General features: G+C 45.1%; 1 protein-coding gene across 2 annotated transcripts in view; it reads left to right on the top strand.

Moving 5' to 3' along the window:
- LOC144150063 (uncharacterized) overlaps window positions 1–24,846 on the top strand; it is a 46,618-nt gene that overhangs the window by 8,947 nt on the left and 12,825 nt on the right. For both annotated transcript variants that reach the window (XM_077681864.1, XM_077681863.1), the window contains exons 5-16: window positions 2,844–2,905; window positions 3,683–3,775; window positions 5,607–5,939; window positions 6,734–7,148; window positions 11,645–11,765; window positions 14,712–14,847; window positions 16,307–16,394; window positions 16,759–16,820; window positions 17,516–17,725; window positions 19,573–19,645; window positions 20,658–20,731; window positions 20,838–20,897. In XM_077681864.1, the coding sequence (XP_077537990.1) occupies window positions 2,844–2,905; window positions 3,683–3,775; window positions 5,607–5,939; window positions 6,734–7,148; window positions 11,645–11,765; window positions 14,712–14,847; window positions 16,307–16,394; window positions 16,759–16,820; window positions 17,516–17,725; window positions 19,573–19,645; window positions 20,658–20,731; window positions 20,838–20,897 (1,727 nt within the window). The remainder of the gene's footprint in view (window positions 1–2,843; window positions 2,906–3,682; window positions 3,776–5,606; window positions 5,940–6,733; window positions 7,149–11,644; window positions 11,766–14,711; window positions 14,848–16,306; window positions 16,395–16,758; window positions 16,821–17,515; window positions 17,726–19,572; window positions 19,646–20,657; window positions 20,732–20,837; window positions 20,898–24,846) is intronic.

Raw genomic sequence — 24,846 nt, 5'->3', positions numbered from 1 at the left:
CGCTACTATAACAATTAAAGGGGCCCTGAAAGGCATTTTGAGCACACTAAATGAACTAGCGCAATCGTTAGATTGGGTCGTCAACGTCACCTGTGCCAAGTATTACTCTTTTACGCGCAGCGGAACGCTCACACTTTTGTTGCAAAGTTTGTCGCCCTTTTCTCACCCTTTCCTTCGCGTTTTTGGACACCGCCATCTTCACATGTCTACATCATCGATTCCCTGATGTTCGTCACGAGGTAGAAATCCTGCTATTGGGCGGCTTTTTCACGCACTTCCGGCAAAGAGATGTGTCGTCTGCTCAGCGTCGGCTCGCCGGCTGATCTGCCAGCGGAGTGCCGGAGTGCTTTGACATTTTACGACAAACGAAACAAGTGTAAACAAAGGCTTAACTGTTTGTATTGAATGCAACACGGCCATAACACGACATGGATTTTATCTTACGTGAGTACGTACCATAAAGAAAGCCCCGTGGCACTTCTTTGGTGCAATCGCAGAGAACGCCCTGAACCGAATGCCCGGGTTTGACGCGTACATTTTATTCAACTTCAAAACAATCCAGAGATGCGTTTCGAACGAACGCACCGTCACAACATGCGTTTTCAAGTCTGAACCGCGATTGACAGACGATGGGTTGCCTCCTCCTGCCCGTCGTAAATTCGGCACTCACCTTACACCCGGTTTGCGGGGACGAACAGCAAGTCACAACTCTGGCGCGCAAGCGAGAAGGCTTTTAGCCAGGCACACTACACATACCCCATGCGAGGTTGAGTGGTACGTCGTTCGAGAAAGATAATCCAGACCATGGGAAGCACTATCCACCAGCGGAAGTACAATGTCGCATTTCATCGCGAAACGAAGGCGTCTACAACACACAGGAGGCGATGCACACACACACATACAGCTTCGGTCGCTGCATTGGCTTAGCTGCAAGCTTCGTTCGGACAATCAGCGATGCTACGACGATACAGAGCTGCGTGAGGACGACGTGCTAACCACTTCACGTATTTAAAAACACAGGGGCAAAGAACTAGGTTCATCGGAAGCAAAAAATCTCCTCCATTATAGTGCCTTTTAAATATACTGGCTACTGTGCCGAGGGCGGGCTCCAGACGGACGCCGGGAGCGATGTACGCGGACGGCTGCCGCTTGGGGCGCTGCGGTGCGGTAGTGTGCGCGTTCGTCCGGCCCGAGCAGATCGCGCGGTTACCTCCGAGCTGCGTAGCAGACGGCAGCGGCAGAACTTCCCATTCCCGCTTGCGACGAAAGCGAGCGAAAGCGACGGGAATTCTGTCGCGCGACGACAATTTGTCCCGACCATTCGACAAAAACGATCGTCGCGCGACAAAGCGACGGAATTCCTGCCGCTTTCACTCGCTTTCGTCGCAAGTGCGAACGGCCCTTTATGCGCAATCTCCGCCCCACATAAAACAAGCTCTTGCTTGTCGCCTGAGCATACGGTTGATATCTGACTACGTTACACCAGTTACACTGTGCTTGCCAGTGTATTTAAACGATGTCACTAGGTTTGAAACGTACGCGCTCGGCGTGCAGCTTTGTAAACGCAAGCGGTCTCACATACGCACGCTATTTTGCTGCTAATAGAGTTTTAGTACAGCGCTTGTGGCCTTTGCATACGCTAAACGGTAAATTTTTGCGTCCCGCTACGTAAACACCGCGAAGGGAGTTTGTTTTAGTAGAGCGTCTCATCAGTTTTGCGTAGCGACACACTAATGCATACGGCGCCATCTGTCAAATGTTTTCCGAAATGTCTCGCCGGCTGATCTGCTAGTGGAGTGCCGGAGTGTTTGGACATTTTACGACTATCCAAACAAGTGCAAACAAACGCTTTCCCGTCAGTGTTGAATGCAACACATGGGTGCAGCTTGTCAGAACACGGGTGCTCGCTGATCGAGTGCGGCGTTGGTTTGCTCTGCGCCTTCCCGTTCATCGCCGCTGATAAAGCGATCCGATCCGGCGCGTTTTGTGCACGGGTTCTGTGTCGGTTGAAAATGTCTTTTTTCACATGCCGCCGGTAGTAGGAATTACAACCACCGCAAAATAACACCCGGCACCAGCGGGGCCACATCTGAGACCGCGCTTTTTGGATAAACAGTGCGCGGTGCACCAAAGGGAACGAGCGCACGATTCTCCCCGCACGGCTGCGAGTTCGCCGCCTATACCAACTGCAGCTACGTACACCGCGAAAGGGCAAGGCCAGGCCCCACACATGCGGCCAGGTCTTTCGTTCGCTTTTCCAGCCTTTAGAGGAGTGTCCATGGTGTCTACAAAGATGAAAAAGCCGAAAGAGCTGGCACGTAGCAGACGGCAGCCTGTGGGAGCGCAATAGAGGAAGTACGTCACCGCTGAGGAGCGGAGCATCATGGGAGGGGAGGCCAACAGCGAAGAAACAGTTGAAAGGAGGAGGAAATACGGCGCGACGATAATTCGCGGTTTTTGATTTACGATTTCTCAGCTAATACTCATCGCTTTAACAAAATTCTTGCAGGAGGAGATTGCTAATACATTGCTTTATTTGGTTACATGTACATCCATGCATCGGCAGAAGGCATTTCAGGACCCCTTTAAATGTGTTAGCCGGTAATTATGCATGTCTGTGCAAATGCAGGGCACTACACAATTTAGGCTCGCACATTAGAACCTTCATTGGCCAGTTTCGCATACATTTTAGTGACGTGGGATGTACTGCACCAGACAATGCAAACAGGAGTCCATGTCTGGTGCACGTAAGCCCATGCTTGCTCTGTAAGTGTTTAGAATGAGGCTGCTGTGCATCGATTGAATTTATCACTAGTTTATCTCACTCTATCTTTTCAATGCAGAGGTGCAACAGATGATCATGGGGCTCAAGAAGACTCACAGGAACGAGCTGGAGAGGATCCAGGTTGGTGCACGTTACACGTGTGTGCTGATCTGACTTGTCGCTTGGCGTTTAGACGATTTCAACGATGCGTAAAAATAAGTGACGGTACTTTTCATTTTCACGTGCAAGTGCGATCAGAAGGGAATGTGCAAACCACGGGACGGACAGACAGACAGCGGCAAGACGCTGTTCCAAGTGCATGCTAACTACCGTAAAGTTCCAAAAGAACGCCCACCCAAAGTACGGAGATGTGAAGTGAAAAATACGGGATGGGCCAACTTTCGGGTCAGGTGCGAAAAACTACAAAAAAGTGGCTGCACCGCTTGCGGAGATATCAAGACTGCGGAGACGTCAAGAAAACTGCAGTTTTCTTGATATCGCTGTAGTTATCTCCGGAGATAACGGCGGAGATATCAAGAAAAAATTGGAGTGAGTGATTTTTCCGGTGAAGTGTGGAATAGACAAATAAGTACCCGAATCAACATGAATAGACGATTTGTGTTTATTTTGGTTGCCCATCAGTGCTACCGCCATCAGTTTTCAGGGTGTGGGCGATCTTAGAGTTTATTTAGTAAATTGAACTTTTCACCCGTAAAGTGGGGTGGGCGTTCTCTGAGAACTTTCCGGTATGTTTATTGTACGATGGTAGCATCTATGCCTGTTGGAGATAAATTGCCACAGAAAAATCCTTTTAGCATTCACGCCCATTTCCCTTCCTCCCAAAAAGCTAATGATCTTTGGTGTGAGCTTGTCTTGCTTAGCATCCCCCCCCCCTGCCCCCCTCCCATTTGACTGCAGAAGGACCAGGAGCTTGCGCTGTTCTCGCTTCGGGGGGAACAAGCGGCCAAGCTGACCAACTACGAGGGGAAAATCATTCGCCTCGAGCAGCAGGTAGCTCCCTTTCTTACGGAAGCACACATTACATGTTTGGCATGCACAGTTGAATCATCACCTGCGTCAAGCATGGCTCTATTCAGAACGTAAAATGATTAACAAATCTCCTCTCCTAAATTTGGAGCATTTATGTAAACCGAACTCGCGCACAGCCTTCCTAGTCGCTTGTGCTAGTATGTTTGAAAGACACTTGAAATACATTTTTTCGGATCTCATATGATCTGAAGTCCATAGCTTACCTTGTGAGGAAGGGTAATTCCAAAGAGATTTGAATGAAAATGTCCTATTGGCCGACCTTGTTATCGCCATCCTGTCACTTTCTCGCGTCTGTCTTGTGCCTTTGTCGCTTTCCTGGATGTAGGCAACTTGTGGCTGCCGTAGGAAAGCTTCTTTTCCAACATTTTATAGAAAAATGATCAAGGTCATGCCCTTGTTAAAATTTGTACAAAGACACCAGCGGGAATAGTCGGGCAAATGTGTCGGCTACTCTTTTATACACTTGAGCCCCTTCAATGCCTGCTTCACTGCTATACACAAATGCATTGCTGGGAAGCAGTCTTCTGGTATAAAAGTGGAAGACATATCAATGCATGAATCTCCTAGGGCCTTCTATTAAACATCCCCATAACATACCACGCGTCCCTGCTGCATTACACAATCGGCCCCTTTAAAGCGTTGTGCAGACAGACAGATTTCCTTGTGCGAGTTTGATTCAAAAGATTGCTTCGTTAGAGTAACACCGACACCAGTTTGAACACAAACTTCACTCAAATATGACTTCGTAGGACTTGATTGCTGGCTATTTGTATGAAGGAATAAGTTTGTGCAAGAGACGAAAATGAAGATAGGACACGATGAGTCCAACTTTACATAAAGTTGGAAGTTGGAAGTTGCGCTCATGTTGCCCTCTCTATCTTCATCCTCGTCTTTTACGCGAACTTGTTCCTTCATTCAGTCGAATAAGCTAGGTCACGAGGAAAACAGAGAAATGTGATGTGACCCACTAGCTAGCTTTGCACACTAAACTCGCGACTTATTATGTGTAGCTCAATGCGATCGGCTGAGGTTGACAAAATCCAACACAAACTAACCAGACATTATAAGCTTACAGAACAAGCTATTTGTGCTTAAATTTAATGCACATCCTTCTTACGAACAAGTAAACATGGAAGCACCAGTGCCTACAGCGCGAACTATGCCGGCCGAAGCTGCACAGCCATTGGGTGCGTTGCACTTGTCTGCACGATCTAGCCAACTGGCGTAAGTGACATTGCCACTGACATAAATCTGTTTGTCCAGTGTACCAAATCTTTCGCAAATGATTACTATCAACCGTCGCAAAAATAAGCCTGCTACAGATCCGGTCGGAACCAGTGCAGGTGCGGACAGCGGTCCTCAAGCGGTATCATCGCACCGTCTATGAAGGTGAATTCTAAACAAGGCCTGGCAAAAGACTCTTTCGAAATTTACAGCAGCCATAGTCAACATGCTAGCTTTCATTTTGGGCACATACTTTGAATACATCATTGCAGACACCGCTAAACACACGATTTTAGCGGGAGAATTAAAATTTTGGCCTAAATGGTTGGAAGTTCTTGGTGAATAGACCATCATTTCCTGGTCGATCTACAAGTGCTGGGGCACCAGAAAACACCAAATCTTTTGAATAAATGCCTTTATGGCCCGTTTAAACATTTAGGAAACTCCCTCTGCATTGAGTCCACATAAGCGATCAAGTATTTCCCATGGATCCAGGAAGCAAGTGAGAAATGGTGCCTGTTTCAAGGGCTGGAAAAATACCCACCGCTGTCTTTTTTTTTTTCCACAGATTGAGCGGTACCAAACCCTTAGGGGCATTGAGGAGCTGACCAGGAAAGCGCGCGACATCGACGCACCCCAGGCAGCCGCGGCTGCCATGCCGCCGGTCACTCCTCTGCCAACGGTCACTCGGAGGTCATGCGAGGTCCAGACCGTCCCTGCCGTGCTGCGGTCCAGTGAGGCGCAGACCGCGGCAGTGGCCACCTGCGACCGTTGGGTCCAGGCGCACTGGGGCTTCTCGGTGGGCATGGTTCAGACGGACGAAGCGGAGGTCTCGACGCAGGAGTCTCAGACGGTGCGGGTGGACAGCTGCCACCGCGAGTGCCAGACAGATGAGGCACCCGTAAGTATCGGTGATTGTTTTTTTATTGTGGAAGCATTTAATGGCTCGTGGGCGTGTGTGAGAGAAGTGGCTCCTAAACCTCCCATTGGCTGTTACCCGTTCTGCAGTGCATTCTGCCATTCTCTGCGCTCGCAACATCAAGAATGCTGGGGTGACCTCTGAATCTTCATTTGCTAATTATAGTTTAATGGTTACTGCTAGTATGTTGGGCAGGATTCAAGAGAGCAAGGACTGTAATTATGTATACTTATGTACATTGTCTTGTGCATGTACCTTTTGGGTTTTCCTGGCCTTGTGAGAGAGCATTGTCTTTCCATTAAAGCTGTTATCATTTGTTCTCTGCTTTGGATCTCCCTTTATGTATGTGCAGGCATTTTAGGCACAATTTTGTTATCTCGGTAGCTCATCTTAAAAACAAGGATTCCCATGTATAGTGGAGGTGATTTGGGTAACTTTACAGAAATTTGACTATACCAGCAGAAAAACAAAACCATTGCTATTGGTATGGCTTTTCGTAATATTTTTAACTCTGTGACTGAACTTTACTTCATGTGACTGGGTGGTGTATCGTGTTCTGTTTCTCGTTGCCATTCTTTTTTCGTATCAGTAGTGCATCGTAAACAGAATATAAAAAGGGTGAGGTTAATTACTGATTTTTATAAAAAATAAGTTCACTGCCAACATAAAAAAAAAAACCTTGTAACTGGTGACGTTCTTCAATTTTTCACTCGCCAGCTTGACTCTGGTTCACGTGACTGAATATTATTGTGTTCCATCTCTCTATTTCGTGACAGCGCTCGCCTTCCACAGCGGGCGGTATGGCGCCAACCGCCGTGAAGTCGCAACCACCACCACCACCACCACCGCCTCCTCCACCACCTCCTCCACCACCACCGTTTGCGTCTGTGCCACCACCTCCACCTCCTCCTCCCCCTCCTCCACCCCCTTCAGGCATGATGGGCGGCATCCCTCCCCCACCGCCACCACCCCCACCACCCTTTCCAGGCATGGTACCACCACCACCGCCACCACCACCTCCTCCCCCCGGGGGTGCGGGTGCTCCCCCTCCCCCGCCCCCTCTCCCGCCACACCTGGCGCCCGTTCACGGCCACTCGGGTGGGCCACCCCCACCACCACCCCCTCCAGGGATGGCGCCCACCCCGCTGCCGGCGCCACCTGTGGGCGGCTGGCAGAACGCCTACAACATAGGTGAGCTGAATGGGATTGAGCTCGAAAGGGAATCAGTTTGTTGTAATCGATTAAAATGCACGGTCAAACATTGTTATGTGCGTGCAAATAAAGATTTTTGTCCTCGAAGTGAATACAATTCTCAAGATAGTGGTTATTAAAGTCAGGGTTGCTGTGTTTGGCTATTTGTCGCCAAACTGGCAACTTTTAGGTGTTCGTGGCAATTTAAATTTCAGTCTGACGATTTGGCTACTTTCTGGCTCCTGATTTTATATTTCCAGACCCTTTCGACACCCTACGGTCCAAAAAAGGGGCTTTACTCTGGATTTTTTCCCTGTGTTTCGTGCCACGCTGAGATGGGCATAAGAGCTCCTTCTAATGGCCTTTCTTTAAGGGCATTTCAGCCTTTGAGACAAAACAAAGCCAGTCGAAGCAGGCTTCTAGAAAGATAATGGGGATCTTGAAAAGTAGCGAGCCAGGCCGAAGGAATTACAGCCACTCGGAACACGCCAACACGCACCGCCACTTAGCGTCACGGTGCGAAACTTTTTGCGTCACTTTTTATATTCGTCACCTGATGTCATCTGAACAGTGCAAGAGCTTTCAAGCAATGCCACTGGTTTAGCGTGTGATGTTCAGTGGCAGTTCAGTCATTTGAGATTACGTGAAAAAATGTTTGAAAGTGTGTAAAAATATGATATAATTACACGGGAACGTTTACATTCCATCAATTTTTGCAAAAAACTTGCATATTTCTAGAGCAAACGAGTGTTACTGCTTTCCAGCATTACAGCAAATTAAATTTGCATTCAGTTTGGTTCTTAAAATTTCTCCTTTTTTTTTCTACAAACACTATCCAAAAGTAATAACTAGCTCTGCCCAGCCAAAAATGGCAATTTTTATTGTTTATCAATCGTTCAGTTAGGTGGTGACTTCGTTGGCTAGTTTCTGCAATTCTTCAGCAACTTTCTTTTTAGGCCTGGTAACCTTGGTTTGAATCCAGAGACCTGCTTTATATCCGATGCACCAAGCAGTCACCCTTACCAAGACTTGTAACAGTAGCTGTGAATTAAGTTTCAATGCACAGCCCTATCACTGTTAATTGTCATACCTACAGCCACCATATATATATAGCCACACCAAACATGATTGCAGAAGAGATGCTGTCAGTTGCGGCTGCCCTCGAGTTCTTCACTAGGCCAACCACAACACAGCTTATTTTTGTCTTGTGCAGTACTATGGTGCTCGATAGAGATATTCAAATGTCGAATTTAGAGCTGCAAATCATATTGAATATTTTTGAATAGGAATATTCTTTCTTTAGTCTGTATAGTGCTTCTAAAACATAGCTACGAAAAGAATGTATAATTTAACCCAGTGTACACTTTTTCCGGTAGTGGTTTGTCGTAATCATTCAGTGGCAACTTGCCACGATTCTTTTTTTTTTTTATGCATCGTCGCCACAAGGAGTTGCTGTAGCGCGTGAGTTGACCAAATAACTGCCGCTCCATATTCAATTTCTCCTGTAATGACGATGCTTTTTGTTGCCCTTTGCAGTATGCTGCAACATGCTGCATTTCTGCCTATGCTATGTGTTCCAAAAACGCGCTAATCAGTGTGTGCTAATGCTTTGGCTGAGCATTCAAAGCTTCCTCCTGATCACTACCTTTGGCTCTGTAAAAAGGTGTTAAAAAGTAATATCAAATGATAGAACTATTAATGAAGTTTGCGAGCTCATGCATGATTATTTTTATTGTAAAAAAAATTGCCATTAAAGGCAACTTTTTTTTTTACTATCTGGCATTTTAGAAATCCAATCACTCCAATGAGCATGTCAGGCCTCGAATTTTAAATTTCCGAGGGAAGAGCATGTTTGCAAGTTTGTAATTTGCGCATGCAACTAAAAAAAAGAAAATCTTGCACCTCTCCGTCTAATGACGATGGTTGAACACGACGAAGATTTTTCACGAGCGACTCTTGGTTGTCATTTGAGTTTGGACTGACTTGTATAGACAGTTTGCACTTTGATTGTTGAAGGGACAGACAACCGATTTTTGCAGAGTATATATATTCTCTATCCCAAATGAAAGGGCATCACTAAAGCATCTTGACGAGAAATGGTTTTGCTGATAACGCCCTAGAACTTTTTAAATCGAAATTTTTAGATCTGCGAGCTGTATGTGTCCTCCCAAAAATAATGCTGGCAACCATGAAATAGAGTAGCTCAGCAACATACTTTTTTCTGTATGCGAAATGAAAAACGATATTTAAAAACTTGTCCCCAGCTAAAAAAGTTTCAATCGCAGGCTTTCCTGTTCCTTTCTGTTTTTTTTAACGCAACGGTTTTTTTAATGCAATGCGCCATCTGTTGGGATAGACGATAGGTAGAATCTGGCTTCACGTTGTGGGGGTTGGAAGTTCGATTCTCCCCGGGCGCATCCTTATTTTTTTTTTTTTTTAAAGCTGCCTTTGGGGGTTATTTCGAAACTGAAATTGAGTATTTTGGCAGTACAAATTTGCCCCTGACTCAGACAGAATTGAGAAAGCTCCTCCACTGGGTCTGTTTACTGAACGCTGCCGTTGATTCTGGGCATGGAAGCTCAGTTAGCCTAACTGAGAGCAACCCAGTGGCGACAGGCAGCGTGTCTTATAAATTTTCAAAATAATGTTTAAAAATACATATACAACTTAAACTTGTACAAATACTTGTGTTAGAAGGTTTTCAATAAATGAATAAACGTTTCCGCAGCTACAGTAGCAGCTAGGTTTGCAGGTCACGTGACCGGGACGCATGTTAAAGTGTCAAGTTTCGACTCTACGAATTGCCACCCTTCCGATTTCAGAAAGTTTGCTGCCAAATTAAAATTATTTCCGCCGATTTGTTTTTAAATTGCTTGTGGTTACCGGGCTTATAAAATGCTTGCTTTCGTATGAGCTCGAGAACATATACGGGACAAAAATCAGTTGCCCGTCCCTTTAAGCTTTGACTTTGACTCGCACGCAGTTTGGACTTTTGATCGCAGCGGTTTTGACTTTTACTCTTGCCCATACTGTTCCGAACGAAGAAAGCTTCGCGCTCAACCATCGTCACCGTCATACGGAGGGGTGCATGATTTCTGTCTAATTCACCCTTCTCCAAATCTAAAACTGCTTCGGCCGTGTTGGAGCTGCATAATCTGACCGATGTCGACTTCGTAACGAGAAAGACCCAGGTTCGATTCTGACCGCGGGAAGTCTTTTTTTTACTTCACCCACAATCGTCATCATTGCCAGAGGAAGTTGGCCTTCCTGCAGGGCATTTCGGACGTACTACGGACGGCATTGGTGAGGAGATGCAAGTTTCGCTTCAAAAACTGATGTGTAATATGCAGTATTGGGACTGTTCTTGGCAAGGTCTGAAGATCCTCAGGTGGTCAAAATTAGTCTGGAGCCCTCCACTACGGTGCATGCCTCATCGCCTGCGTTGCGTTGGCACGTTAAGCCCCACAATCAATCAATCGATCCCGGTATGAAGATAGTTTTCAAGCAGTTAGCTGTGCAGAGGGCTATAGATAATTTATAAACAGCTGCAAGTGATGCTGCTGTCAACATTATCATCATCATCATCATTGACCTATTTGCCCCCACTGCAGGCGAACGCACCTCCCAGTCTTCTTCCTACTGCTCCGGTCGCAAGTTTTCAGATTCCATTTCTTGTCCCTGAATTTTCTTACTTCGTTGCTCCATCGAGCCCTTTGTCTGCTTGCATTACATTTACTATCCCTTGGCAGCGTTCCGGAAGACAGATGATCCGCCTGTTGTCTTTCAACTGCATCACATGACGTCCCCTGACTGTTTTTTGCTCGATTTTCTGCCAGAGTCGTTTAATCCGGGATGCTCTTTTATTTAAGATGTGATAATTGCAGCTATATTAGCACCAAGGAATTTATATTGCACTTATGTGCACACACACTATGCGATTGGATGACTGGATTTTTATTTTTCGGTGCTTCCAATCTGTTCTGCAATGCTTGAAATGGTCGGCTTTACTCTCGTTGATGACAGCTTCCACCGAGAACTGCATGTCACCATAGCCGGACAGCAGACTGTACCAAGCGTGGACATGTATAAAAATATACTCCAAGCACGGCATAAGAGCAATCCTTAGTGGCCACACACACGTGCAAGGGAAAACATCTTGATGTGGCAACAGTGAACGGAATCTGTGGACTTAGCTTGGCACACAGCTTTGTTAAATACTAGACCTAGTGTTCATGTGGAGGTTTAATTCTCGTTGTGCTTCAAAGCTGCTATAATTATCATGCACACGAATGTATGAAGCAGTTCGTGCTTGAAATGCTCTCCATCTGAACATGAAACGGCTGGCTGCAATGTTTTTCGCATGCGCTGCAGGCTCTGCTGTTCTGGCGGCTCTTTTCAGTGCTTGCGGTGCTTTGCAGTGCTTCAGCGATTGCGTCTGCACCCTGGTGAATGTGCGTGTGTCAATGTGGTTGCCGTCAATTCCTTTTTTCCCCCAGCGCGCAAGCAGCCGGTGAACCCCAAGGCTCTGATGAAGCCGCTCTATTGGACGAGGATCCAGGTGCCTCCTCCCACTCCGGCACAGCCTGCATCCCCCGAGAAGACGGCCGAGAAGGCAGAGTAAGTGGTGTGCACTGTACGGCAAGTTGGTGCTACATCTTTTAAGTGAAAAAAAAAAAAAAAAACTGCGCATAAAAAACGGCACTCCTCTTGTCTCCGTCAGTCCTGTCTCTTATTCAAGCGGTTTTTTCTACTCGTAAGTGCTGTGCATTTTAGGGCGAGAATTTGTGCCTCTGTTCTGTTCCGCTGTTATCTAGCTTTTCATTCCTTTTTTTTTTGGTGAAAGTAGCAGCAAAGAAGTTTTGGATAAATGTCGGCAGGGGAACTCGTAATGCTTTTGCCTTCAAGGCATCTAAGCAGACTTAAGTGGCCTGAGGATTCTTTTTACCTTTTTTTTTTACACACAGACAAGGCCTGCATCTGAGGCGTTCTTTTTTTTGGTCATTTGGCAGCTGTAAGCTCGTGCATAAAAACTTGGGTGGGTGGTCCTTATGAAGGTACCGTTGATTTTCTTAGAAAATTAGATTGTAGGCATCTCGTGGTCACAACTAACATCACTCGCATTCCGTATGTCCATTTAACTCCTTCATTACCATGCCTATTCAAATCGATCACCTGTGATCAATGGTTTATGTAGCCAAGTTTGACGTGTTGTGGTAGTTTCTTGTGCACCTAATGTGCCCAAGTGGTTAGTCTAGGCACTGCACTTTTAAGATCAGTTTTAAACTTTGCTGCTCCGGCAACATTGAGATTTTTAATTGCATTTTTTTTTGCAAGCTGAGGTGGAGCGCATGTTTTTGCGAAAGGGGGCGTGGCTGCTGCACTTTGCAAAAAAGAGTGCTGCTTGTGGTTGTGCTTCATCACCATCAAATTTTCTCAATCAAAAGGCTCCCAGCAAGTCAAATACCAAATTTTATTGTGTCAGCTTTGTAATCGGACGGTGTTGAGAGGTGATGATTACCAGAAAATGACACCAGCTAATCACTGTTGAGCTTTGGTCTGGAGAATGGGTCGCTTTATTCTGTCAAAGCTTACTTCTGAAGGTCCCCCATTTGTCTAATAAGTGGACTTGGCATTTTCAGCCAGTACCTTGCAGTTTTGGCTTCATTTTTGCATTGCAAAATTCATATTTGGCACTAATATGCAGTTCTGACAGATAAGTGTTGATACTGTGAACATCAACAAGCATCACTTTTCGAGTTTTGTTTTCAACTCCAAGCAGATTTCTTCGCATCGTATGCTTGCCTCGAATTTTTGCTGGCTGTAAATGTAAAGTCAGTCATTGTTGAGGTCTTTCTACATCATGTGGGGACAATTTAGTTCCTGTGATAATGTCAAACCACCAGATTTCTTCCAAAGAACCAGCCGATATGTGCATTTTGAAATGGAGGTTGGGCTTCGCCGCAAGGCATGCGCGCCACGCGTGCTAACATTTTTTTAAATGTGACCAATTGTTCCGCGCAAATCATTTTTTTTTCTATGATGTGTTTTTGGAATGCTTACCTACAAAATGTATATTCTAAATTTTTTGTACTGTCGGCAGTTTGTTTGTACACAACCTTTTCTATCATTTTCTTCGATGAGTGGACAAAAATTTTGATTTTCAGTTTTTTCGCAAGCAATATTTACGAAAATGTTCTAAAAACTGTGTTGTTGGAAAACACATTTAATCGTGTCTTTTATGTCGCTGCAATATGTGCCTAACTAATATGTTTAGCTAGCACACACAAAAAAAAGTTTCCTTAGACCCCCTACAAATCGGTCAATTTTCTGCGGAAGTGAAATAGTGAAAGTGGTCATTCAGGTATATGTAAAACTACACAAGTGTGTGGATTTTGTAGCTAGCGTTTTATAAGCCGTAGCGTGGAATTCTTTCTACAGCAACTATTATTCATAGGAGGCTAAAACGCATTGTAGGGTCACCCAGTGTGCAAGGTTTCTGTAAAGGACGCTTCGCTGCTGACACAGGCTTTATGTGGAAAAGCCAACTTCACGAGAGAAGGCGTGATGCATTTGAACATTACCGAAAAAAAGTTCCCCAGCAGCGTTTTGACCCAAATTTATTGGTGCTTTTTTTTTTTGCAAACATTGAGCTCCAATTTCTTGCACTCTTTGTGGAGATTTGCCACCAATCTGACTGCAAACCACGAGAAAGCTTTGTAAGAGCACTACAATCCAAAAGCATCACTATAAAAAAAAAAAGAAAAAGCAGACAGTGCTTTTAATGTCAGCATCACCCATCAGTGAGGATCAATTTAGTGTTCAGGAGCGTACTGACATGCCATTCGGTATTTTAGGGTGAAAGCATTAGGTGCCCCGAAAGACCGTTGTTGTTGTCCAGGGAAGAAAATGGCTGCTGCTGTGAAGAGTAGATAAAAAAACACATACGAGTTATGTGGGATTTGAAGCTGGGTCTCCTCACAAGCATCCCAGTGCTCTACTGACTGTTCTATCGCCACACATTGCTGACATAGAACTAAAGTTGATGTCGTTGCTGCCTTTCCTTTCGTCATGATACATACCCACTTGGGGGATTGGCCAGGTACCTGGCTAACGTGCCCGCTTCAGAAACTGTGATGTGGAAATGTCAAAGTTGTCGAATAGTGCATGCCGCATGACAACTGAACGAGATGGCACGTAAACAGGTGCATTGCAGGAATGCCGTTGCGTGTGCCAGCCTGCTGGCTGATGTAATTCGCGCAGTTAAAAGGAAGAAATGAAACCGCAGAAGCAGACTCAAGCACAGTGCAGCCGTAAAGTCATCAAGTATCACCAGGCTTTCACCCTCGAAGCACTTTAGGAGACTTGAGTGCTCCGATGAATTTGTTACCCTTTTTTTCTTTCACTATTTGCTGTTTTTGCTACAGTAACTATGACGTTGCGCTATCGCATATGGGGAAAATACATCAGCACCCTTTATAGGCATGGCTATAAAGCGTGGGGCACCGGTGGTGTTTGGTGTCTCGCCTAATTCTGCGTGCCTGTTCCTTTTCTCTCCTCTTCCAGCCAGAAGACCCTGTGGGAGTGCCTGGAGGAGACGCCCCCGACCGACTGGGACGAGTTTGCCAACCTGTTCTCCAGGCAGGTCCAGGAGAAGAAGCCCACCGCCAAGACGAAAACGGCCAAGAGCAAGGCCAAAGAGGTAATGACCACCCACTGGCTTCCGCAGGGGGAAGAAGTGAATTGAGTGACTGAACTGGAGCAAAATTTGGTTGATAAAAAGATGGAAAGGAAAAAAAGAAAACAGTAATTTGAGGATGCTTAAAGAGGTCTTGAAGACAAACTGCAAGTTTGTTCAGTTTGAAATAACTAGCCTTTCGTGACTCGCTCAGCGCCATTCCACCCACGAAAGAGGTCTTTTTAACAACAACAAAAAAAGAAATGTTGAAAAGCTCAAATTTTGCACTGTAGTGCAGTACTATGTACAGTGGTGACGTGTATGGGCCAGCAAAGGAAATATGGCTATCATCAGTATGTTAAAGGCCAACTGCACCCAAATTTCACCTCGACCTAATTTATTTTTTATGTTGTAGTAAGTAACCCCAATCAGCTGGGACATGAGTGGCAGCCCCGTGAAACGCCTTGTTGACGAGTCAGAAGCGTATAAAAAAGCTCCGCCGCAGGCCGCGCTGCACCCGCCGGCTGATCTCATAAACAGCCATGATGCGTCTGCGGCGTTCCAGCCGACGGGGACTTCTTCCTCTGGCCAGCCACGCAGCTTGAGAACCGGTCGAGATCTGCTGTGCACGCTTCACCCATGTGCTGCCCCGTGCGCGCGTAGAGCTTGCGCGCAGACTTTCTCCCGAGCGGCTGACCGTCCGGCCGCTCACTGGACGGCTGCAACGTCACTGCAATGGGCGCGCGCTCCTCGGTTTTGGTTTCAAAATCGCCGATTTTTGCTGGCCGCTTGCGGCGTCCACGCGTGTATTTCAGCTGTTGTATTTTGCATGTCGCTTTCTTTTTAAGCAGACTATACGGAAATAGGGTTTTCAAGAGGCCGAAACTTTGAGTGCAGTTGGCCTTTAACTCCACGTTCGCATTCAAGTGGTACAAATGATGAACTAGAAGCTCCACTACAATTGCCGCTCACGTTTCTTGGACAAAGCAGTCATTCTAATGAACCAAGCGTGCACTTTGTCTTTATGGCCCCTTTAAGTATGGAACCTGATAGTGTAGTCGTGCTTGGAATTTTTCTGTGCTGTCAGTGCTTGGAGTGCACTGTCCAAACCGTGAATTTCTAAATTTTCTCATTTTCTCTTAAACATGCTCCAGGTTGTTTTGTTGTGGGTTCTCATATAGAACATATACTGGGCTTACATTAGAGCTTACATAGGGACAGAGAGTACAAGCGGCTACATGGCTGCCGTCTATGCACTCGGCTTGGCTACGTGGAGCCACCTGATAGTTCTTTATGTAACAGCTAAACGAGCCAGTGATTCTACGATGCAAAAACAAAAATAAAACATTTTAGGCACAGTGGAACACAGCTTGCTCACATATGCATGTAGGTGCGCACATTTTTGGTGTGAAATGGCTAAATAATGCCTCCTGTAGTTTTCTTTGGTTAATTTTAGCTTTGCTTTTATACACTACTATTGCAGGTGGCAAAACTTCTTGACCAGAAGCGGTCCCAGAACGTGGGCATCCTCATATCGAGCCTTCGCCTCGAAATCTGTGATGTTGAAAATGGTAAGTCGCAGCTGCAAATTCATTTATAATGTATATCTACTTGCTGGTGTTTTGTTTTTGTCAAGAGAAAAACAAACAATAAATAAAAAAACCCGTACATGGTTTGCGGCAATATCGTATTGTTCTAGTATCGTAAAGTACCGTTCTCATCCTTTCATACATCCCTCCTCTCCAGCCCTGCTATAAAAAGCAGTCCCATCATCTCCCATTTTCTAATCTTCAGCCTCCTGCTTCCCCTCACATTAGCTGTCAAAAATTCATGTTGCAGCCGCTCTAGAACTGCCAAAAAGTGTGGCCCAGTTTCTTGTTCAGGCATTGGCATCATCCCTCCCCCCCCCCTCTCTCTCTCCTCTGCTTGCTGCAGCTATCTACAACTTCGACACGTCTGTCGTGAGCCTGGACACCTTGCAAGTACTCTACGAAATTGTGAGTGCTGGCTCTTCTGTTTCCTCCTTTGCAGCTTGTTAGGAGGGTGGATGGCTAACGTCCACGTAGCGTGAATTTTTGTTTCTTTAGCCCGGTTTTCATCAGTAAAGTCGGGTTCTTGGACACCATTTGTGGTCTGATGCTGTGCCAATTTTTATGCAACTTGCAGTTAACGTAAACTTCATCTCGGGGGGGGGGGAAAAGGTGCTGCTATGTTTTTTAGCTCCTTTTATTTTACTGAAATTCCTCTAAACAAACAAACCAATCGTTTTCTAGAGCTGAACAAACATGGGAGATGTTCACGTGAACCAGCTCTGTCGGAAAATAGGTGTGTAACTCAACAAATTAATGAGTAAATGAATGAATCAATGAACTATAAATCATTCCCTGCATCAATGAATCAATGAACCAGTAAACATACAACAGTAAGACAACCAATGAAATCACTGCAGTAGATGAATAAAGGAATGAATCGACACATAACGTAATTCACTCAGTAATGAATCAATAAATGAACTAGTAAACATAGAGGAACTTACAAATAACAAACAACCAATGAAGGAGATGAATGAATGGACGAAAAAATAAAGGAGCGAATGAACGAAAGAAGAAATGAAAATTTCATAGCACCTCTACAACAACTGTACTGTATATTTCTCACACTTGCTATTGCTTGATTCTGATTCTCAATGCAGCGACCGACCAACGAGGAGCTCAAGTTGATCCAAGACCACTTGGCCCTGAAACCCGAGGTTCCCCTGGACAAGCCAGAGCGCTTTCTGCTGGACCTGTCCCGAATTCCGGAGTATGCGGATCGCGTGGGCTGCATCATGTTTCAGTCGACCTACTCAGAGTCCATCAGCTCCGTGGAGCACAAACTCAACAACCTCAAGATGACCTGCGAGGTACTTGAAGAGAGGCTCTTCTCTCACTGAGAGATTGTGTACTGACGATCGACCTGTCTGCATTTTATTAACACCTACATCACCTATTTGACATTATTGCTCAGAGCATTGCTTAAAACGTATAGGCAGTGGCAGGAAACAAAAAACACAATATTGAACACGATAATGAACTTGTCAATGACAGTATAAAACCAAGCAGCCATGGTTGCTTTAGTGGCATTGCTATGAGCTTGAAATAGCATTCAAGCTCATAGTAATTAATAAAAATTAATACATGTTACGAGAGAACTGATATGGTCTAGTTTTTCCAGTAATGTCCGCTCTGGTAGTGACTATGGTAGGCATCTCGGGACAAGTGTCCTTGCTTGATAGCTCAGTAATGATTTCAATTATGCATTTGGCAACTCTTCTAGACATGCTTGGTCTTTATTCTACTTTTTTAAGCCGGCGTGCTTTAGAACAGGTAGAGGCTTCTTGCATTATTTTTCATATTGTGCATTATTTCAACATTCGCACTTGTATCTATGTAGGCTGTTCAATACTAGCAGGATTATAGCTCTTTTAGTCTTTTTTTTATGTGGTTTATATAGTATTAAATTTTAAGCTATACGTCGGACAGCTTGGGCTTTGTCTCGCATTGTTTCGTTGATGCTGTAGCCTGAACAGGGGAGCAACATTTATAAGTTCACTTTGTCTCAACTCAAAACTGAAATGGCCATTAAATAACTTGAGACCTAACAGGATGCTGGCTTTTTCGTGTGACCTACATCAGTGTTTGCAAGCAATTCTGAGTTACTTTGCCACCGAAAACTATTCGTATATTTTTTGGTTGGCTGGGATCAGCCTGGTCGTCACTTGCAATCCACCACTGGGGAATGACTTGGCAGCCAGTGGTTTCCTACAACGTTCCTAATAGCTTAAATAAAAAATAAGTTCAGTTCCCAACCTGCTTGCCAGTTGATACCAGCTGCATCCTAACTGGGAGCAGTTGCCCCTTTTCTGCCTCCCAACTGAGACCAGTTGTCCCATTTCAGCTTCCCAACTGGGACCCCCAACGGGGATCAGTTGTCCCCTTTCTGCTTCCCAGTTGGGTACCAGTGGCCTCCAACTGGGACCAGTTAGTTCCCAACTGGGACCAGTTGTCCCCAGTTAAAACCAGTTGAAAATTAGTGTAAGATTTTCACTAAGGCCTGACAAACGGACATAACATAATAGAACAGTAGTGCAAAATGAAGTTCTATGAACCTTGAACACAAGCCCACAGCAGTGCAAGGATTGATACTGTAAGCTGTAAGCAACTTGTTTGCAGGGTTGATGACATTGTGTCAAAATTGAGTAGGAAGTGGAGTTTTGCAATGCTTTGAAAGTGTATATTTTACGATGCGCAGCTGATCAGTGACCACCAACCACTTAACACTGTTGCGCTGCGCAGCAGCGTGGCACTTTGATTACTGCAGCTCCTCTGACCTAAGAACATGTACAGCATCAAATATTGCCGAGCCAGCAGCCAACGACACCATTCAGGTGGTGTGCGAAATGCATGCCCCGGGGCTGGGGTCCCTATGAACGCTCATCCCAATTATCAGCCTCATTGTTCTCTGCTGTTCTTACACTTGGCAAATTTGTTGTCCCGTCTTGTTAGTCATTTGGTTAAAGCAAAGCTGTACATTTTCTTCACACGTCTTTTTAGTTTAATTGAACAGTTCACGAAACCTCGGTGAAGGTTTCAGGTACTTCAAAATTACATCCTGTATTTCACAAATGACAGTATTGGTGCCTTTCTGTTGTTCAGTACTGATAGAGATGCAGCAGCGTCTGCCCTTGTGTCTGTTTTGCTGCCCCCTCAGGCCCTGTTACACAGCAAGGAGGTCCACAACATCCTGGGTCTTATATTGGCTCTTGGCAACTACATGAACGGAGGTACGGCTTGCCCTCCTCTTCTTCTTCTCAACGTCATTGTTATTTTCATGTTTTCGTCTAAAGTTACTGTTAGGATCGCATCATTGTTTCGTTTTTATTCGCAGAGTGAAAACCTTTCAAATCGCGTCAAGACCTCAGTTAGTCTTTCAACAAGGGCAATTAAAGCAATGCCTAGCTGTTGCACTCCTTTTTTTTTGGAGGGAAAATGTTGAGATAATTTTAGGGGCATAATTAGTGGACTGGTTTGCTCATCCGATAGGAACGTCTTATTTCTTTGGTGGCATAACACAGTTGCCAAGTGTGTCGGGGCCTGATAAAACCCAGATTCTTTGGAGTGTGCCACAATTTCTTCTTCCACATTGTAGCCTCATGTCGTTTTTGTAGAGATTCATTAATCCATTTGTTGATTGATTGATTGATTGATTGTCGACATATAGTAGAGGAGAGTCCCTCGTGAAAATGGAAAGAGCATTCCTAGCAAGAAATCATAATTTTTGGCTTCATTTCTGACTAGATTATTACATTCTAGCCGTAATCGACAGCTTCTAACTGAAAAAATCCTTAGTCTAGCCAGAGACAATTATTTCCAACTTGTGGGGTTTTTTTTCTTATAGCTTGACTGACAAATCTTGGCTGGAAGTATAAATCTCAATCCAGCTAGAAGTGAACTAGAAACTGAATTTCTAGCTAGAATATTTCCAGCTAGAGGAAATTTCTGGTTCAATAATCCAACTAGAAAAAACATATATTTTCACCTGGGGTGGTAGGTGCAGACAAGTGGAAAAAGCGATAAGCAGTGACAAAAAAAAAAGTTAAACACTTTGAGGATGCATAAACATTATATCAAACCCCATTTTCAGCATCATGCATCAACAATACTGTAGTACTTCATAAATAACGTATTTGTGAAAGGACTGTGTTACGAATTCCCGCAGTCACACCCATGTCCAAGGATTGTGCAAATGTGTGATATTGGAGGACAATGCCGAAACAAGGCATTCTCACCTCGCAGGGAATAGGAGTCGTGGACAAGCCGATGGCTTTGGCCTTGAGATCTTGGCCAAGTTGAAAGACGTCAAGAGCAAGGTTTGTTCGTTGGCTCTCGTCTCTGCTAGAATTGAGTAGGCGCAGTGCAGCTAGTATTGGAGGGTGCACGCACGTCGGTGATTGATTCTTGGCCTTCTGCTTTCAGGACAACTCTTTGACTCTTCTTCACTACATTGTCAGAGTCTATATAAGCAAGTTCCAGCCGGTAAGTCTTTTATACGTCTTGCGCTGTATTAGGCTGTAATGTTTTTCTTTTTTTTTTTTTTAACTTCTTTTCAAGGCTTGCAATAAATTCGCAGATGCCCTTGTGCAAGCACACACATTGCAAAGCTCTGCAAAGCTCCGTTGCTGTCACATATTATGAGAGGGAAGTTTTTCAAGGTTACTGTATTTTTGCGCATATAACCTGCCCCTGCATATAATCCACACCCCCACTTTCAGCCCGCGAAAAAAAAAAAAAAATTCTCGCGTGTTGTAATGACACATCTGATACAGGAAAGGTTTTACCAAAGCTACCGTGTACTGGAAGAGAGAGGTGTGTCATGCAAGGGAAAAACCAATGGAGAGCGCGGGTCCACTTTGCGATGAAAAATTGCATGGCGTGCAGGCGTTCCCCAGAGAACTCCTGCTGCATCCAGCGCCCCCTAAAAGTTTTTAAACCAAACTCAACCAGTTGTGTAAGGTGTTTTATAAAACATTATGCCGTAAAATAAACGAAGGAAACTATATAGGGCAATAAATGAGGATCAATTCAACAAACAAAACTTCTGAAGCCAACCGTTAAGCAGCGGCTTCTAGGGGCACTGCTTATAACGGGAGTTCCTCAGAAATTTTTATCCTGTAGGGGACCCCCCAGACCAGCCCTGAACGACGCCTCACACCTTTCTCCAGTACACCATACCAAAGCTACTGCTCAAGCAACACATCATACTGTGTAGACAGAAATAGCATATATTAGCAAGTAGAATACACTGACTTCAAGGCAAAAGTCACAATTCACTAGTAAAATTCAGTTGTTAGAGTGCGCTCGCCCTTGTTTTTTCTTCCCTGTATGTTTTGCGCAATTGCTGCCATGGAAGGGGGCCTCTTCACGGCACAGCGCGCATTGGTGTGAAGCTGCACTAAAGGATAAAACCACCACGTAATATCTGCACCCCTACTTTGCCACTGAAAGTTTTGCATTTTTGGTGCCGGTTACACGTGCGAAAATACAGTATCTTAATTAAAAGGCTTTTGTCAGCATATGCCAAAAGCGTGAAAGAAGCGTGAGTTTTACTTCATTGCACTTCAGTTTTCTTTATATTTACATGAGCACATCAATTTCCTTTTCTCTTCACCTACAGTCTAGTCCACTTATGACAATATCCAAGTGCCGAGGAAATCCCGTCCTTATAACCCATAAACCGGGTTGCAAAATAAAGAGAAGAAACAGCTCAAACATTTCATTTGCATGCAAGCAAGGTTGTACTGCTACTAATTTGCAGAAAAGAAGCCATAGTTAGTTAGCTTTATTTGTTGCACGCGAAATTGGCGCACATCTTTGTCAAGAGCATCCGCAAGTGCTTCCCCTGGCTGAGCGAAGGGTTCTTGGTGGAAACGAAGACCCTGGGGGACTGTGTCATGTGGTGGGCGAGTAGGCTGCACAACCGCGTCGTCAGAGTCGTCACTGCTACCACTGTCCGCTGCACGTATCCGTGCTACGATCACCTCTTCAGTGAGGCGCTCAAACGCTTCCAAAACATCGGCCCTGACATCCCTTACGTGGAAAAACAGAGGCAGTTGAAGAGGCACCCAGTCAAAAATTCAAGTGGCGCACACGGCAGGCAAGCATGAGCGAGCGCGCGTGGGGATGAGGCCAAAGCGGCGGCGCCAAGAGGGGGGGGACTCGGTAGGAAAAACTCTTCTCCTCCCCTCGCCTCTTCGTAAGTGGCGCAGTCGACTTATTTTCTGAGGTGTGAAAGGGATGAGAGGCGCATGGCAGTGCATGCCGTTGGTGCAGTCAATGCAGAGAGCCAGCAGCACCTCTCATTTTTGGCGCACGCTGTGGCTGGATTCAATTGTTGTTGCGGCATTCGGATATCGTGGCACTGGAGCATAGTAATAAGCGGTTTATTTTACCATAGAAAGCATGCAAAGGTTGACGGTGCCATAGTTGGTCATCGTTATATCCAATATATTGTTATAAATGGTTAGTTATAAGTGGACACGACTGTATGCGTAAAATTTTGATCAGACATTTCACGCCACATTTGTTGTTATTCATTTGTCTCGCCTACGAAGTTTTGTCCGTATAGCTGCTGCTCCTGTATGCTTCCGTATTTATGCGAGAATCGTACTGTGGGTACTGTTTGGCAAAATAGAATAGGGTCTGGTCTGCCATTTTACAGGACTGCGTGCCTCTAACAGACGTAAGGAGTGACTTTCTTCTCCTTTTTTTTTCTTGAGAGAGAGAGAGAGGCTGTTTTGACTAACTTTTAACTGAATTGTTAGTAATCCGTCAGTTTGCAGTGGGCCCTGGTTGCCCTAAATAAGAGAATACTGCTTTTAAAGGTTGTCTGTAAAGGTTTTATTTAAAAGATGTTGAAATGCTTCTGATTATGGTGAATAAATTTGTGTAATTGTAAACGACTTGTTCAACGACAACTAAGTTGAATTGCTCTCGCAAAGCAGCAGAAAGCTCGTAGTTTAACAGCAAAGTTCATGGCCTCTTTTCAATGCTTGCTTGGAATCGTTATCATGTGTGGCCATTGAAATGTGGTTGCCCATAAAAATACACCTCTTTAGAAGCTGGGAGGGAACAAAAAAACGCCGCACTGTGAGCAAAGTTGCAGGCACTTGCTGCCACTAAAACTGCCACTAGCCAACACCCCCCACACCTGCAACAACACAAGAACACGCCAGACACACATGCTTTTGATGACGAAGACACTGTTGCAACGGAGATGACATAGGTAATCTAGACTGGCCTAACATTAAACTTAGATAATTGAACAGCTTGAAATGTACTGTAATGCTTTAATTCGCCTTCCCACATGTAAGCAGTCTTAGATGGCAAATTTTTGCCATCACACAACAGGATATACGTTTGGGCTCTCATGAAAAATCTCTCCGTTCATTCACTTATTATCATCATTATCAGGAACCACTCCTTACAAACTGAGGTTTAAGATGAGAAGTAGAACGATGAGTGGAATCGCGATCCAAATGGGACACTGTGGCAGATCAAGAGGAGACAGTCAGTAGACAGATAATAGGGGTGTGCGAATATCAATTTTTCAATTTCGAAGCGAATTCGAATAATAAAAACAAAGTTCAAATGGAATCGAATATTTTTCGAATACGAATACTTATTGTTTTTTGTAAAATTAAAGTTTTCACCATCTAGAGACACAAAAACTGCAACTTTATTGCACAACAAATCATACAAAGTAAAATTAGAAATTACACAATACCATTGCACTCAACAGGTTAAGGTCTGCACTCACTTAAATGTTAACATGGAGAAAGGTTAACTGCTCGACAAGTTCGGGGAGCAGTGACAACCTCCTGCTCGTCACGACTCCGCCAGATACCGAAAGCAGCCGCTCACTTGAGACACTAGTGGCTGGCATGCCCGCGCCCGTGCACATTGCCGCGCGCTGATACAGTAAAATCTCGATGATACTAATCTTGCGGGACCGCGAAAAATATTCGCATCATCCGAAATTCGTATGAACCAACACAGACCAAACAATTGAGCGCTGAAAAAAGTTTTCGTTCATTTCTTCTCTTACTTTCGCGTGAAGAAATTCGTGATTTTTTCTGCTTTTTTTAACCCCCATGTCGCAAAGCTGTCCTTTCTAGAGCACGTAAAGCTTCGCGCTCGTCTCCTCACTCGCTGTGCCCAAGCTCGCTACACCGGCTACACGCCGCAACAGCCAAGCGTGAACCGCATGGTGCGTTTTTGCACGCGATTCGCTCGCCTCGGCTCTGCGAGCGCTGTATTTTCACGCCCGCATCGACGATTTCGCGCCCGCGGTAGCGCCTACCTCGGTCAGAAAATGACGCACGACGCGCGCGGCAGAATGGAGGAGCCTGACTACTTGTGATGAGATCGAGACAGTCGGCTTGGCTCCGCCGGAGATGGTTAGGCTTAGCACCCCGGCAAATATTTT

Source organism: Haemaphysalis longicornis, unplaced genomic scaffold, assembly GCF_048455015.1.
Source record: "Haemaphysalis longicornis isolate Haplotype H1 unplaced genomic scaffold, Haemaphysalis longicornis Haplotype H1 scaffold_8, whole genome shotgun sequence".
NCBI lineage: Eukaryota > Metazoa > Arthropoda > Arachnida > Ixodida > Ixodidae > Haemaphysalis > Haemaphysalis longicornis.
This window is presented reverse-complemented; position numbering and strand designations above follow the sequence as displayed.